At 37.1% G+C, this 17,295-nt stretch overlaps 1 protein-coding gene across 1 annotated transcript in view; it reads right to left on the minus strand.

Moving 5' to 3' along the window:
- The window catches only part of Pappa2 (pappalysin 2), a 238,598-nt gene that overhangs the window by 118,664 nt on the left and 102,639 nt on the right, over positions 1–17,295 (minus strand). Inside the window, exons 8-11 of the mRNA XM_075987453.1 lie at positions 16,510–16,638; positions 7,191–7,282; positions 3,855–4,048; positions 475–621 (exon numbers count right to left, since the gene is read on the minus strand). Coding sequence (XP_075843568.1) covers positions 475–621; positions 3,855–4,048; positions 7,191–7,282; positions 16,510–16,638 — 562 coding nt within the window. The remainder of the gene's footprint in view (positions 1–474; positions 622–3,854; positions 4,049–7,190; positions 7,283–16,509; positions 16,639–17,295) is intronic.

Below are 17,295 nucleotides of genomic sequence, written 5' to 3' on the forward strand. Positions count from 1 at the left end.
TACCTGTCATCCTATCACTTGGGAGGTGGAGTAGGAAGATCAGGAGCTCAGGGTCAGAGTTTGAGGACAGCCTGGGCTGCATGAGACTCTATCTCAAGTAACAGAGTCAACAAAAGAAATCTGTGTCAATAGAAGCAAAACTACAACATATGTTTGTGATGCAACACACAAAAAAGCCTTGTGACAGTGACATTAAAAGCCCTATTCCTTGATTTTTATGGCAACTATGGTATTTGAGCTACCCATTTCTAATTTTGCATGTCATGGTACATGTTATTTTTTTAGAGTGATTACTTGTATAGAAGTCCAAACTTCAAAGAAAGTCAATTTTAAATAAATTTAAGATGTAAACACTTTGAGGTAACAGGAAGAAAAACTCTAATAAAACAGTCAAATGTCCCATTTTACCCATACACATGCACACAAATGTATCCCTATTTACAGGTTTTACAAATAGATATTTGGCTCACTTACTTCCAGCCAAATCTCGTTGTCTTTCTGCAGGATATCTTCAGACTTATCACTGCCTTCATTCTGGGCTCTCTTCAAACTGAAGACACAGGGAAACCATCCAGAAAGTAGATGGTGGGGGGATGAGTCTGGATGATGCGTAGCACAATTCTGAAAAGCAATTTCAGTCCCAAATTAAGTCTGGAGTGCAGGAGGTAAATAAAATCGGACGCTCTCTAGCACAGAGCCGACTTTTCTGCCTAACGACCAGCCACACAGTTAGATACAGAATGCAGAAGTTAGAATGTAGGAAAACTCAAATTCATGTAGAAGAATTTATCAAGGCTGTAACCCTCAAGATGTATCTTGGGAGACGGTTGAAGGGGAGGGGAGACACAGGGAGGGGAGCAGAGAAAAATGTAGAGCTCAATAAAAATCAATTTTAAAAAAAAAAAGATGTATCTTCCTAGGGTAGAAAACACACAGGACAACTCTCTGCCCACCATCAGCATGGAGTCTTGCCCAAAGAATTATTCTGGCGTACTTCAGGGGACTGATCCAATAATTCACTTTGCAAGTCTTTTCAGGGTGATGGTTAGGTCCTTATCAATCAGCATCAACTGGCCTAAGAGGGAAGCTACTGAATCACACAGGCTGGGAGCACTTGGCTGGTTAGAAACCCCAAGAAGCAGAATTTCAGGAAATGTCTCCTCCTTCATTTAGAGAAGACATTTAGGCTAGACTAAAAGCCACTTCAGAGAGCTGTCGTGAACTCAGAATCGCCAACTTTCCTGGCTTTTTGTCACTGGGCACCAGAATTCTAAGGAGAAAGAAGCCAAGACTTGGCAAAGAGAGTGTGGCACAAGAGGCTAGTTGCCTCATTGTATCTTGCCCATCACCTTTTTATTAACGAACGCCAACTTTGTTCAAAGTTATCCAGTTATGTAAATGTTCATTTCCTCAAGGTTAGCCACAAATAGGGGTGATTAAGAAGACCATAAGATAGATGAAAATCTACAGTATGGAGCGTCCAGAAAATTTGCTTTTTTTTTTTTCACAATAAACATGAGCAAACACTCAGTTGGCATACACCAACTTCCCTTTGACCTGCTTTCTTCTTCTTCTCTTAAAAGCTGGTTGCAAGATTCTGGGAGCCTAACTCAGTGTCAGAACATTTGCTGATTGTGCAAGGCTCTGAAACCCCACTAACACACACACACACACACACACACACACACACACACACACAATGCTGACTTCATGCTTACAGAGGCAGCAACTGTGTTCACAGCAAGAAAAAGAAAAACTACAAACAAAGAATGGAAGTGCTGGAATCTAGACACTTGCATCTTTGATAAGACACCCGAGACAGGCACCTTGATTAGCTTCCTCTACCCACTCAGAAAGGCTTCCTCAAAGCAGGGGTTTAAAATACACTTATTTCATCCTGGCCTACAATACTCAGAGGGCTTCTAGCTTTTACTTCTGTAGACATCTTGTCCATTGTTACAATGGATGGAAGAGTCTATTTGGCAATGAAAGCATCTGGAATGGTACCCAAAGAACTAACTGCCCTTCATCTTGTCTTTAGTGTTCAACCTCAATTCAACAATGCTATTAGAATAGCCTCTTAGAGTCTTCCCAAGATCTCCCACTGTGTTGGCAGATGGTCAGGGGAAAAGAGTCACCTGATTTACTAACTACTAACTTTGGCATTCCTTCAATACTAACTTAAATCAAGTCATACTTTTACATTTTATATATATTTAAAATTTCAATTAACTCTACACTGGCCTGTTAAATGTAAAAGATAGTAACAAATGAAAATCCATAGTGGTCAAGTGACTTGTACATAGTCATGTAGTAACAGTGATACTAGTGGATCCAGCTGTCCAATTCAGACTTTCTGATTTCTCCTTGCTGCTTTTGATCATTTTACACTAAATCATCCAACACATAGAGTCCAAATATAGTTTATAACAGCTGCAAGTCTATGCTAAATTTTAGATGCCTGGATATGCCTTGAGTTATTGAACAAAAGTTGTTGAGATCAAGTAGTATGCATGTGAATTACAGGATTTTATGATTAATCTAGGTTTTCAGCTAACACTATCTTGTTCTTTTTTTTTGCTTGCAAATGTTCATTGCAGTGAGTTATTTTTTCTTTTTTATATTTTTTTATTGAAAAAAATATTTCCACCTCCTCCCAGCCTCCCATTTCCCTCCCCCTCCCCCCACTCCTCTCTCCCTCCCTCTCCAGTCTGAAGAGCAGTCAGGGTTCCCTGCCTTGTGGAAAGTCCAAAGTCCTCCCCCCTCCATCCTGGTCTAGGAAGGTGAAAATCCAAACTGGCTGGCTACCACAAAGCCAGAACATGAAGTAGGATCAAAACCCAGTGCCATTGTCCTTGGGTTCTCGGCATGTCAGTCATATTCAGAGAGTCCGGTTTTATCCCATGCTTTTTCAGTCACAGTCCAGCTGGCCTTGGTGAGCTCCCAATAGATCAGCCCCACTGTCTCCGTGGGTGGGTGCACCCCTTGTGCAACCACTTTGGAAAGCAGTGTGGCGGTTTCTCAGGAAATTCGGGATCAACCTACCCCTGGACCCAGCAATGCCACTCTTGGGAATATACCCAAGAGAGGCCTTATCATACAACAAAAGTATATGCTCTACTATGTTCATAGCAGCATTGTTTGTAATAGCCAGAACCTGGAAACAGCCTAGATGTCCTTCAATGGAAGAATGGATGAAGAAAGTGTGGAATATATACACATTAGAGTACTACTCAGCAGTAAAAAACAATGACTATCTTGTTCTTGTTGGGGAATATTATTTTCAGGTGCGTGGCTTTTGTTTATGCTGCAGTTGATTAACTGTGAAGCTGTGATTCGATTCTTTGCCTGTCTAAAACACCTGACAGTCTAATAAAGAGATAAGCAGCCAATAGTGAGGCAGAAGAGAGGGTAAGTGGGGCTAGCAGGCAGAGTATAAAAGGAAAAACAAGGTGAGAAAGAAGAGTCACAGAATGAGGAGAGGAAGATGTCAGGAGCCAGCCACCTAGCTACACAGCAAGCCATAGAGAAAGAAGGAAAAAGGGTCTACAGAAATAGATAAAGATAAAAAACCCAGAGGCAAAAGGTAATTGGGATAATTTAAGACAAGAAAAGCTGGCAAGAAACAAGCCACATTAAGGCTGGGCATTCATAAGTAATAATAAGCCTCCATGTGTGATTTATTTGGGAGCTGGGTGGTGGGCACCCCCAAAAAAAGCCAAAAGAGTAAAACATCCCACAACATGTTCTGATCTCAGTGAGGGCAAAATTGAATGCTAACATCTTGACTAAAATGTAAGAACCCTAAACACTGAGGGCCAGCCGGGACTCCATTACAATCTGTCTTCACTTACCATTGAATGAGGTTCTCCTGTTACCAGAGAAGCAGGACACTTCTTCTTGTCTTCGTGGTAGGAATATGCCTGGGTAGCCCACTGGTCCAAGTGTCCTTCAGGAGTATGGAGGCCACAGTCTATGATGCTGGTTTCCTTCTCAAAAGGTTCACAAATCCCATCTCCCTCATACCTGTAGCAAAGGCTTGGCTCTCCTGCCAAGAAATATGTATGACATTTGAGGGATTTTTTTATGTCTTTGGAGAAATGTAGTATGGTTTTTCCTACCAATTATTCTTTAGTCCAGTAAAGACAATCCTGTGATGACCAGGGTACACAGTACTCACCAAAACATCAACCACCAAATTACGATTTTTTTAAAAAAATTACTCTTACCACTGAGACATTTTTCTCTGAGCACATAACTGCTTAGAAACTATAAGAAACTGTGCTGCAAAGAATCCAGGTCTTATAGGTCTCTCAGCTTAGGGCAACCATGGGGTTTGTAGCTTTCTTGTTGTTATTATTATTGCTTGTTTTATAAATGAGATAGGCAAGTCTAAATGAGTTTGTGTGACTTGAGAAGTGACCCTGACAAACTGTGGGGCTTGGTTTGAGTGAGACTTAGACAATCTAGGCCCATGCCTCTTTCAGCCTTGTACCCTGTACCACCTATACTGAAACAGAGCAGACAAACAAAACAGGAATATTTGCGGGCAACTATTGGAGGTGGAAGATGAGTTTGGATATGCTGGGCAAGTCCCATTCGTCCACACAGGGCAGTTCCTACTAGGTGAACAGCATTGCTCCTTTGTGACTGGCTTCCTTCCTTGTAGAAAGCTTAGGTACACTTATAAAACCATCTGTGAAATTCTACCAAAGTATTAGTGTTAATAGCACAACCCAATTTCTCATTTCTACTTAAAGAAACAGGACACTGAAATAGAATCATGATTCAAAACAAATCCACACTATCCAGCACTGACTCAGTAAAACCATTTCTAAGATTTATTATTCTTATAGCATGCTTTTTCATTTTTTTCCTCTTTACAGAAACCCCACAAGAATATTCTGGTAGTTTGTCAGCTGTTCACCAATATAGTTATTGTTTTCCTTAATAACTGCCTCATATGTAAAACCCTTCCAGGGTAAATCTGCTGCTTCATGCCAGTGTAAGCCACCCACTACAGGACATGGTTCTGAGCTCATTTAAGGCTTTCATCTGTAGTCTATCAAATTTGTGGCACCCTCTCCCTCTCAGCATGTGTGCATTGGAAACAACATTCCCAGCAGAGCAAGTGCGCTCTCTCTCTCTCTGCCTTTTTATTATTTATGACAATGATATACATAGATAATATATTTTCTATCTATAACTCAGGGACTGCTCCTTCTTATTTCTTGTCTTTTTTTTCTTTTAGCCACAGAACAAAAAAATATGTATTTTTTCAATTCTACAAGAAAATAATAGAACAATTTAAAATCGCGTTTCCAATGGTTCCTTCCAATGTAATATTTTGAAAAGCAATGGGGTAAAATCATACACTTAGCATACGATAAATGTATTAATCAAAAAAGATGTCTAATAGTGGAAAATACCACATCAATTTAACCCAGTCAATAACTTAAACATAAGCTTAAATATAGTGCTTAAGTATAGTTAAAGTAATTGAGATATAGTCTTACTGGTGTTAGAGGCTGGGAAAATATGAGTTGAAGGATCAAATGTGATAGGAACAGCATGGATGCTGTTCTTAAGTTAAAAGCTGCTCGAGCTGCATTGGAGAAGGTACGGTGTTCGGAGAATGTGTGTTTATTTTCAGTATATGACCACTGTGTGGCTACCAAGAAGAAATGATACAAACAGAGGTGGCATTAACAAATACTTGTGCACAAAAGAGGGGGTCGATTGGTTCGGTGCACTCCGCACAGCCAGACCACATCTGGGGGATTGGATTCCTTTCTGGGCATCGACCAAACAAAGCGTGCCAGGTTGGGGTAAATAGGAAAGGTCTGGAAACCTAATCACATGCGGGGATGTTTGGATTGGAAAGAAGAATAGTGAAGAGGCATTTCAAATATCTGAATGGAAGTCAAATAAAACAGGAAAGAATGTATCCTCTGAAGCGCCGGAGCAAGAAAACCTCACTTGATTGAAGAGAAGGAAAGTGAAGTTTCAGGGCCGGCTTGGCAGGGGCCTTGTGTGGCTCTAGATGAGTCACTAAGATGGTCTGAGACTCAGTTTACAAACTGAAAACTGGGAGAAGGAAAAATTTAACAGGTAAGACCATTGTTAAATAGAATTGTCTGTTCTGAGTACATTTTTTCATTGCCGGAATTATGTAAGCAAAAGCTGCATGCCCATATGTCAGGATTGGGTAGAAGAGACATCTCTAAAAGCGAAGCTGGACTCTAAGTCACTCCTGCCCTGTACACCTGGGAGGGAAAAATCTAGCAGATGTCAGTGTTCCATAAGTACTAAATATAAAATGTGATACTACTTAATACATGGTTCACAGCAGATGGGTGGATAGCTAGACAGAAGGACAGATAGGGGATACGAAGCTTTGGCTGTGGAGGACAGAAGCATCTGTATGCGTATGTAGTAGTTGGCACCATGATAAGTTTTACGCACTGTGATACACTACAGCGTCTTAAGAATTAAGGTCCCTGAAGTTGTTTTAAATGCACTGCTACTTAAAACAACTTTGGTGTGGGGGTTCTACTCTAGACAGTCTTCTCAGTGCATGGGAAGGGAAGTAGTCTACCTCTAAAACACCTGTTCATGGATGCGTTCATCACAACTAGGGCGAGCCTTGTGTGCTCCCTCTCATGCCAAGGGTTTAGATATGAAGTCATCTAGTTATAACTGATAACCACTCATTCCCCAGGACAGAAAACACCAGGACCCCCTGCTGGCCTCTATGATCTCGCCTATTAAACACAGACATCAAAGATATCTTGTTTCTACACAGGCTTACATTATTTCCTGACCCTAATTTGTATGTAGAATCTACATTATTGCTTGTTCATCTGGCGTGTTGGCATATATGTGAGGACTTGAGAGAATGTCCTGGTAATATCAAGCCAGGGACCAGTATAATCTGTTTAGCATGAAATTCTAGATCTGCGCACCTTTGGCTCAAATTCTACCTAGCACTTTCAGGTAAATAAATGAAAAGAAGTCACTTAAGCCTTTTGTGCCTCCAATTAGTTTCTTCATGGTTAAAATGAGAAATTAATGACTATATATGTAGTATTTGGTGTTATGGCTTTATCAGTAAGCCACAAGACACTAAGAATTCATGCAGCAATACACTGATATATTTCTAAACATAAGACACACGCCCCTGGACTCACCCACGCAGTTGAAGCCTTCCTCCAGTGCACACACTCTAGAGCACCCGTCTCCATTCAACAGGTCTCCATCATCACACGTTTCTCCAATGCTCCTAGAAATATACATTTAGGCGCACATAAAATGACGTTTCTCTCTCAAATATCATTAATCCATTTAAGCTCCTCATTGTGCTTTAAAAATCGAAAGTTGTACAAAAAGCAAATACTTAATAATTTACAAAAAATATTAAAAATAAATATTTAAAGTAGATGGGAGTTTAGCAAAATGGTAGCTTAGCTAGGTCAGTGGGTTGTAGGAATTCCTAGAAATCAAGTGTGTTGTGGCACAGGAACATCTGGGAGAACCTTGTGGGAGACTCAAGAGTGTGCCTGGCAGGATCTTCACCAGACCTGTGACAAGTGGGGGTTTGGAAATAGCTGGTTTGTAGCTTTCAATTTTGCTTAATTTATTTATTAGCTCTAGTAATTTACCAAAACATAGCATTACAATATGGTAATAACTAATTATAGGAAATAGAAATAAAAAAATGATCCATTTACAATGAAAATTATAAAACAAGGATGGAAGAAATAGAGTAGGACAACATATACAAACACACACACATATACATATACACAACAACATATACAACACACACACATATACATATACACAACAACATATACAAACACACACACATATACATATACACAACAACATATACAACACACACACATATATACATATACACAACAACATATACAAACATACACACATATACATATACACAACAACATATACAACACACACACATATACATATACACAACAACATATACAAACACACACACATATACATATACACAACAACATATACAACACACACACATATACATATACACAACAACATATACAAACACACACATATACATATACACAACAACATATACAAACACACACACATATACATATACACAACAACATATACAAACACACACATATACATATACACAACAACATATACAACACACACACATATACATATACACAACAACATATACAAACACACACATATATACATATACACAACAACATATACAAACACACACATATATACATATACACAACAACATATACAAACACACACATATATACATATACACAACAACATATACAAACACACACACATATACATATACACAACAACATATACAAACACACACATATACACAACAACATATACAAACACACACACATATACATATACACAACAACATATACAACACACACACATATACATATACACAACAACATATACAAACACACACACATATACATATACACAACAACATATACAACACACACACATATACATATACACAACAACATATACAAACACACACATATACATATACACAACAACATATACAAACACACACACATATACATATACACAACAACATATACAAACACACACATATACATATACACAACAACATATACAACACACACACATATACATATACACAACAACATATACAAACACACACATATATACATATACACAACAACATATACAAACACACACATATATACATATACACAACAACATATACAAACACACACACATATACATATACACAACAACATATACAAACACACACATATATACATATACACAACAACATATACAAACACACACACATATACATATACACAACAACATATACAAACACACACATATACATATACACAACAACATATACAAACACACACATATATACATATACACAACAACATATACAACACACACACATATACATATACACAACAACATATACAAACACACACATATACATATACACAACAACATATACAACACACACACATATACATATACACAACAATATATACAAACACACACACATATACATATACACAACAACATATACAAACACACACATATATACATATACACAACAACATATACAAACACACACACATATACATATACACAACAACATATACAAACACACACATATACATAACAACATATACAAACACACACATATACATATACACAACAACATATACAAACACACACACATATACATAACAACATATACAAACACACACACATATACATATACACAACAACATATACAAACATACACACATATACATATACACAACAACATATACAAACACACACATATACATATACACAACAACATATACAAACACACACACATATACATATACACAACAACATATACAAACACACACATATACATATACACAACAACATATACAAACACACACACATATACATATACACAACAACATATACAAACACACACACATATACATATACACAACAACATATACAAACATACACACATATACATATACACAACAACATATACAAACACACACACATATACATATACACAACAACATATACAAACACACACACACATATACATATACACAACAACATATACAAACACACACACATATACATATACTCAACAACATATACAAACACACACACATATACACAACAACATATACAAACACACACACATACATATACCCAACAACATATACAAACACACACATATACATATATACAACAACATATACAAACACACACACATATACATATACACAACAACATATACAAACACACACATATACATATATACAACAACATATACAAACACACACACATATACACAACAACATATACAAACACACACATATACATATACACAACAACATATACAACACACACACATATACATATACACAACAACATATACAAACACACACATATATACATATACACAACAACATATACAACACACACACATATACATATACACAACAACATATACAAACACACACATATACATATACACAACAACATATACAACACACACATATACATATACACAACAACATATACAAACACACACACATATACATATACACAACAACATATACAAACACACACACATATACATAACAACATATACAAACACACACACATATACATATACACAACAACATATACAAACACACACACATATACATATACACAACAACATATACAAACACACACATATACATATACACAACAACATATACAACACACACACATATACATATACACAACAACATATACAAACACACACATATACATATACACAACAACATATACAACACACACACATATACATATACACAACAACATATACAAACACACACATATATACATATACACAACAACATATACAAACACACACATATATACATATACACAACAACATATACAAACACACACACATATACATATACACAACAACATATACAAACACACACATATATACATATACACAACAACATATACAAACACACACACATATACATATACACAACAACATATACAAACACACACATATACATATACACAACAACATATACAAACACACACATATATACATATACACAACAACATATACAACACACACACATATACATATACACAACAACATATACAAACACACACATATACATATACACAACAACATATACAACACACACACATATACATATACACAACAATATATACAAACACACACACATATACATATACACAACAACATATACAAACACACACATATATACATATACACAACAACATATACAAACACACACACATATACATATACACAACAACATATACAAACACACACATATACATAACAACATATACAAACACACACATATACATATACACAACAACATATACAAACACACACACATATACATAACAACATATACAAACACACACACATATACATATACACAACAACATATACAAACATACACACATATACATATACACAACAACATATACAAACACACACATATACATATACACAACAACATATACAAACACACACACATATACATATACACAACAACATATACAAACACACACATATACATATACACAACAACATATACAAACACACACACATATACATATACACAACAACATATACAAACACACACACATATACATATACACAACAACATATACAAACATACACACATATACATATACACAACAACATATACAAACACACACATATACATATACACAACAACATATACAAACACACACACACATATACATATACACAACAACATATACAAACACACATATACATATACTCAACAACATATACAAACACACACATATACATATACACAACAACATATACAAACACACACACATATACATATACACAACAACATATACAAACACACACACACATATACATATACACAACAACATATACAAACACACACACATATACATATACACAAAAACATATACAAACACACACATATACATATACACAACAACATATACAAACACACACATATACATATACACAACAACATATACAAACACACACATATACATATACACAACAACATATACAAACACACACACATATACACAACAACATATACAAACACACACACATACACTAAAGGTTAATATTTAATCTTGAAATCCCACTCCTGGGTATATCCAAGAGAAATCTAATTAGTAAATCAAAGAGATATATGTACTACAATGTTCGTTGCAGCATTATTCAAAATAGCTAAGAGATGGAAACCACCTAAGTGTCAGTCACCTGGTGGATGGAGAAAAATAATGTAACGTATATATTATAGAATATTATCCTGCCTCAAAGGAAAATAAAATTCAGTTGTTTGGGACAGCATGCATAGAACTGGAAATCGTTATAGTGAGTAAAATTAAGTAGCCACACAAAGAGAAGTATCCTGTGATCTTGTTCATAGTGTGGATACATAAAGTTGATCTCAGACACATTGAAAGTAGAATGGTGGCTAACAGAAATTGAGGAGACCAGGGAAAAGGGAGTGACAAGGAAAGGTTTGTTGATGTGTTCTGAGTTATAATTATATAGGAGCAAGTCCTGGCGTGCTTTCGCTCAATGGAATGACTAAAACAAATATGTGTAGAAAATTCAAGAAGCTAGAAAAGAGAATTTGAAATGTTTTTACTGGAAGAGTGTGATATATGAAGAGATGGATATGTTTAACCTGTTTAAATATCATACAATGTAACAAAAACATCAAATGGGATTGTGTGCAATTTTAACTGTTTTAACATAAAGGAATTCAATACATTTAATTTAAAACCACTGGCGATTTTAAACAGTAGCTGATTTTCCTGAGAACAGAGGAACACAATACTCTAGAGAAAAATAGAACAGCCCAAGTCAGCCTTGGATACACAAAAAGACCCCCCCTCACAAAACAAAGCCAACAAAACAGAAATAGTTAATTGGTGAGGTCTGCTAATCTGCATCATTTTATTTTCTAGTCATTTTATCATTTTTTTCATTTAATCATTTTTTTATGCAGATGAAGTTATAGAAGTTAGAATTTTGTGGAGTTGAATCTCTTGTTTACATAAAACTAAGAGCTTCAAGAAGCATGGCTTTGTGACTGTCTTCAATGGTGCAACCAGGGTTCAAGTTATAATCTTTATTTCCTGCTACCACCTAGTGGCAGATACCATATATTACAGGGAAAGTGAAAAATGTCATTTTTTTAAAAAAAAAACTTTTTTTTAATTTTACATATCAACTCCAAGTTTCATTTTTGATCATTAGTTGATGAGGAAATGTGGGATAACGTACGTAAGTTAGTCTACAATAATATTTCTTTCATAAAGCCTGTTATGGAAACAAACAAACAAAAAACCCTGCAGTTGAAACTCCCATGAAAAAATTAAGATTTGGCTACTGTAAAGTGGTTACGAGTTACAATTTTTCTCCTTTACTTTTCAATATGTTCCATAGCTCCATATACAGAGAAATTTGGAATCCTAAAAGGTTGTCAGACCCAGGATATCACAAATAGCTCCAATCATTATTCAAAGGTAACTATGTGGATGGATTAAGGATGAGTTAGACATGAGAATGTTTATAAATAAATTAAAACTATGGTGCAGATGAAAAAACATAGTAATCATATTTTAAGTTGTAAGATGAAACTGAAGACAGGAATAAAAACATAGGAAACATAGTTGAAGAAATTATGAGGGGATGGTAGTGTGGTTGAGTAATGGAATACTAGCCCAATTTATGGAAAGCCTGTTTTCAATCCTCAGAACTGGAAAAAAAGAGTTTTAAAAAATTTTACATTCCTTTTCTCCCCAAACTACACTATACATACATATGATACATCTATGCCATAGAATTTTGAATAATCTTTTTAAGATTTATTTATTTCTAACTTACATGCATGTTTTGCCAGGAATATGTCTGAGCACCTAATACCCATTGAGGCCTAAAGAGAGTGTCAGATCCCCTGGAACTTGATGGAGGAAGGTTATTGGTTAAAATAAAAGAAGCTGCTTGGCTCTCATTGGTTAGGAGATAGGTGGGAGGAGTAAACAGAACAGAATGCCAGGAGGAAGAGGAAGTGAGGTCAGACTCCGCAGCTCTCCTCTCCGGAGCAGACGCAAGAGAGACGCCATGCTACCCGCTCCAGGGAAGATGCACGCTATGAAGCTCTGACCCAGGATGGACTTAGGCTAGAATCTTCCCGGTAAGACCGGTGCCACAGATTATTAGAGATGGGTTGATTGGGATATCAGAATTAGCCAGTAAGGGCTAGAGCTAAGGGCCAAGCAGTGATTAAATGAATACAGTGTCTGTGTAATTATTTCGGGGCATAAGCTAGCCAGGCAGGGCAGGCGGCTGAGGTTTTGGGGACGTAGCCCCGCCGCCGCTCCTCCTATTACTACAGGAACTGAAGTTAGGAACAGCTGTGAGCCAGTTTATGGGTTCTAGGACTTGAACCCAGGTCCTCTGGAAGAGTATCTAGTGCTCTTAACCACCGAGCCATCTCTCTAGCCTCTTTACATTCTTTTCATACAAAGGCAATATGGTTCATCTTAGATGCCTAATCTATTGCATGATATTTGGGAAGTATTTCAAAACACAATTCTTAGTTTACTCATGTGTAGAAAGAGAATTGGTCTACACGAGCAGTTCTCAACCTCTGGGCCATAACCTCTTTGGGTGTCTAACGATCCTATCATAGGTGTTGCCTAAGACCATCAGGAAACACAGACATTTACATTACAATTCATTACAGTAGCAAAATTACACTTATTAAGTAGCAACAAAAATAATTTTATGGTTGGGGGTCAGCACACCATGAGGAACTGTATTAAAGGGCCACAGCATTAAAAAGGTGGAGAACCCCTGGTCTACACCGATTCTTCCCTGTCTGGGTGGAGAACCACTGGTCTACACTGATATTTTCCTTCTGGATGGAGAACCACTGGTCTACACTGATGTTTCCCTGGCTGGCTTTTAGGACATAGTCTTGGAAAGAGACAACTATATAATTTTATTTTGAAGAAAATTTAAGCAATTAACGTAAGCAGATTGCATATCATTTTGTGCAGTGCAGCCCAATAGAAATCTAATGAGAGTCATCCATACAATTTTGAAATGTCTAATAGTCACTTAAAAAGTAAAAGAAACAGACAAAATTAGCTACCGTTTCATCCACCTGAGGGTACTTAAAACATTACCATTTGAATTTTTAATCAATGGAAAATAATTGATGAGACATGTAATATTCTTTTTGTATCCCAAATAGCTGAAATTTACTGCATTTAAAATTCATTTTCACTTCAATCTCACTTCAAATACTTGACCTTTACTTGAATTTTGTATTCGTAGTCAAACAAGTCAATTCATCTATCCAAGTTGTCCCAAACTTTCAAGCTATACTTCAAGGGTTTCCAGCAACTAAATTGAGTTTCAGTTTGAAAACTGAATTGCCTTAAATTACACTAAAATAATCATTGCACATCTTATTTGCCTTCACCATGCTTTGAAGTCTCGAGTGTTGCGTGGTTCGGACGGTAAGTGGACAGCATGTCTTGAGAAAGTCAACTTCTGAATGAGCACTGGTCAAAATTTTAGGGCCTTCCCCAGTGTTTAGCTTGACAGTCTTCTATCTATAACTTAGTGGGTTAAACAATTTGCCTGATCCCTATTTGTTTTGTGTTTTGGGGTGCTGAAGCATAGCTGGGATTCAGAAATGTCTTCCCTTGGACAACAGCACTGATTAGACAGCCAAGGAATGCAAACAGAAGCTTAAGAAGTATATTTTGGCGTGGAATTTTGTGAGACCCAGTGGCAGAGAACTGCAGCCTCTAGCTAAGCTGCTTCAATGGACAGCAGTAAACATGGCTGCCAAATTAGGAAGATGGGCCAGAACTCCACTCTGCTACATATGCCCAGGCAAATGTTATCACCTTGTGGTAGCCACAGTTGGAGAGTGGAACAAGAAGAGAGCTATCATGCTGAGGATGATTAGGGAGGAGTGAGGACGCATGAGTGAGGTTTCCCTACTTAGGTGACTTCTGCTGTGTTCATCTGGCAAGAATATTTAGTGTTTATACTTTAGTGTAATGGGATAGGACTATACCATAGCTTGAGGATCTCAGAAGAACAAGATAAACAATGTTCGGTGATCACTAGTCAGATGGAGTCCCATAAAAGCATACAGAATTGAGTATATATTTTCCTGGTCACTAAAAATTGGGCCATTTTCATAAGATGCGGAATTTGTCAAGACATCATACTTTGCCTCCTAGATCCCCACTTCCAGCAGCTTTATATAAGGGTAGCTAGATAAGAACTGACCAGCTGTCCTGGGTTTCCTGGGACTGGATATAAGTCAGTGCTGAACTTGGACAAGTTCCAGACAAACCAGTTTCCTCGTCTGATAACACAGGTCAATAGAAAATGGATCACAGGATGTTTAAGGAACCAAAGGAATCATTCCACACTTCCTTTGGTGATGTTTACAGAAATTTGCACAGTAAGTGGAGTATCTCCCTTCCCACCGATCACACTCACTTTGTAAAACTGAGCAAACAGACATTGATCTAAATTCTATCCTTCAGCATTATTTAACTATCATCTATATTAATTCCTTCCCTACCTCACTGCCCTCAGTTCCTCACTGGTGCCTTAAGGGGGCCCCAGAGAATTAATCCTAATAGCTTGCCACTCTGGGGACCAGTACTGAATAAAAGTGGGTACCCTTCAAACTATACAGAGGCACCGGTGACCAGTCAAGACCCCAGATTTTGGGATTTTTTCCATATGACTCATGCAGTTCCTTGCAGCCTTGTTTCAAATGGAGGGTGGAACCTCTTTGAGCAGCTGAGCACAACCCAGCTCACAGGACTCACCTCGTCACCTTCCCGTCTCCACAGTAAGGGCCTCCGTGAATGTGCCTCAGAGGAGGTGAAGCTTCTCCAACTTCCCCTCCAGCTTCAGCTTGAACTTGGTACTGATACATCTGCCCAGGTGTGACCTCCCTGTAGAAACCAATGAGTTTGTGACAGTCACATCTGCAAAGTGGCATGCCCTGGGTCCTTTGTAGTTAGTTCACATGAGTTTAAGGAAAGTAGTATGAGAAACAAAATTTGAGACAGGCCAATTGCCTGAAACAAAGATCAGGGTTCAATCCTATGAGCAGCCCCATGTTTGCGTAGATACTCATTTCTATTGCCCCATATGTTCTATGTTAGTAAATGTATTTGTAATTGTTTGGTGAGTTAACATTTAAGGTAACAGTCCATGAGAACCAAAGAGGATGGTGTGTAGTGTTTTCAACCACGATAACATAGAGCAACTTTTGAAAAGCCAGTAATCTATATTTTTAAAGTAACCAAGCTAAGTGAAGTTGAGAATTTCAGTGTGTGGGCTCAGTCAAGTTCCTTCTCAGACTTGCTGATCCCAACTTTCTTAAATGAGAACTCTTGTGTTGAAAATGCTGCACCAAGAATTTCATAGAAAAACACAAGAGGACAGCTCATTGCTCATGGGAGGGGTAAAAATTCCCAGTTAGAGATACATTAAATTGATCTTTATCTCCAAATACCAAGAATGGAGTTGGTACAGTTGACCTGAGAGATGGAAGGAATTTATCATATTCTCCGGTCTGTATTAAGTGGGAAGCATTGAGACAAGAC

The sequence above is a fragment of the Microtus pennsylvanicus genome, chromosome 10 (genome assembly GCF_037038515.1).
Source record: "Microtus pennsylvanicus isolate mMicPen1 chromosome 10, mMicPen1.hap1, whole genome shotgun sequence".
Lineage (NCBI taxonomy): Eukaryota > Metazoa > Chordata > Mammalia > Rodentia > Cricetidae > Microtus > Microtus pennsylvanicus.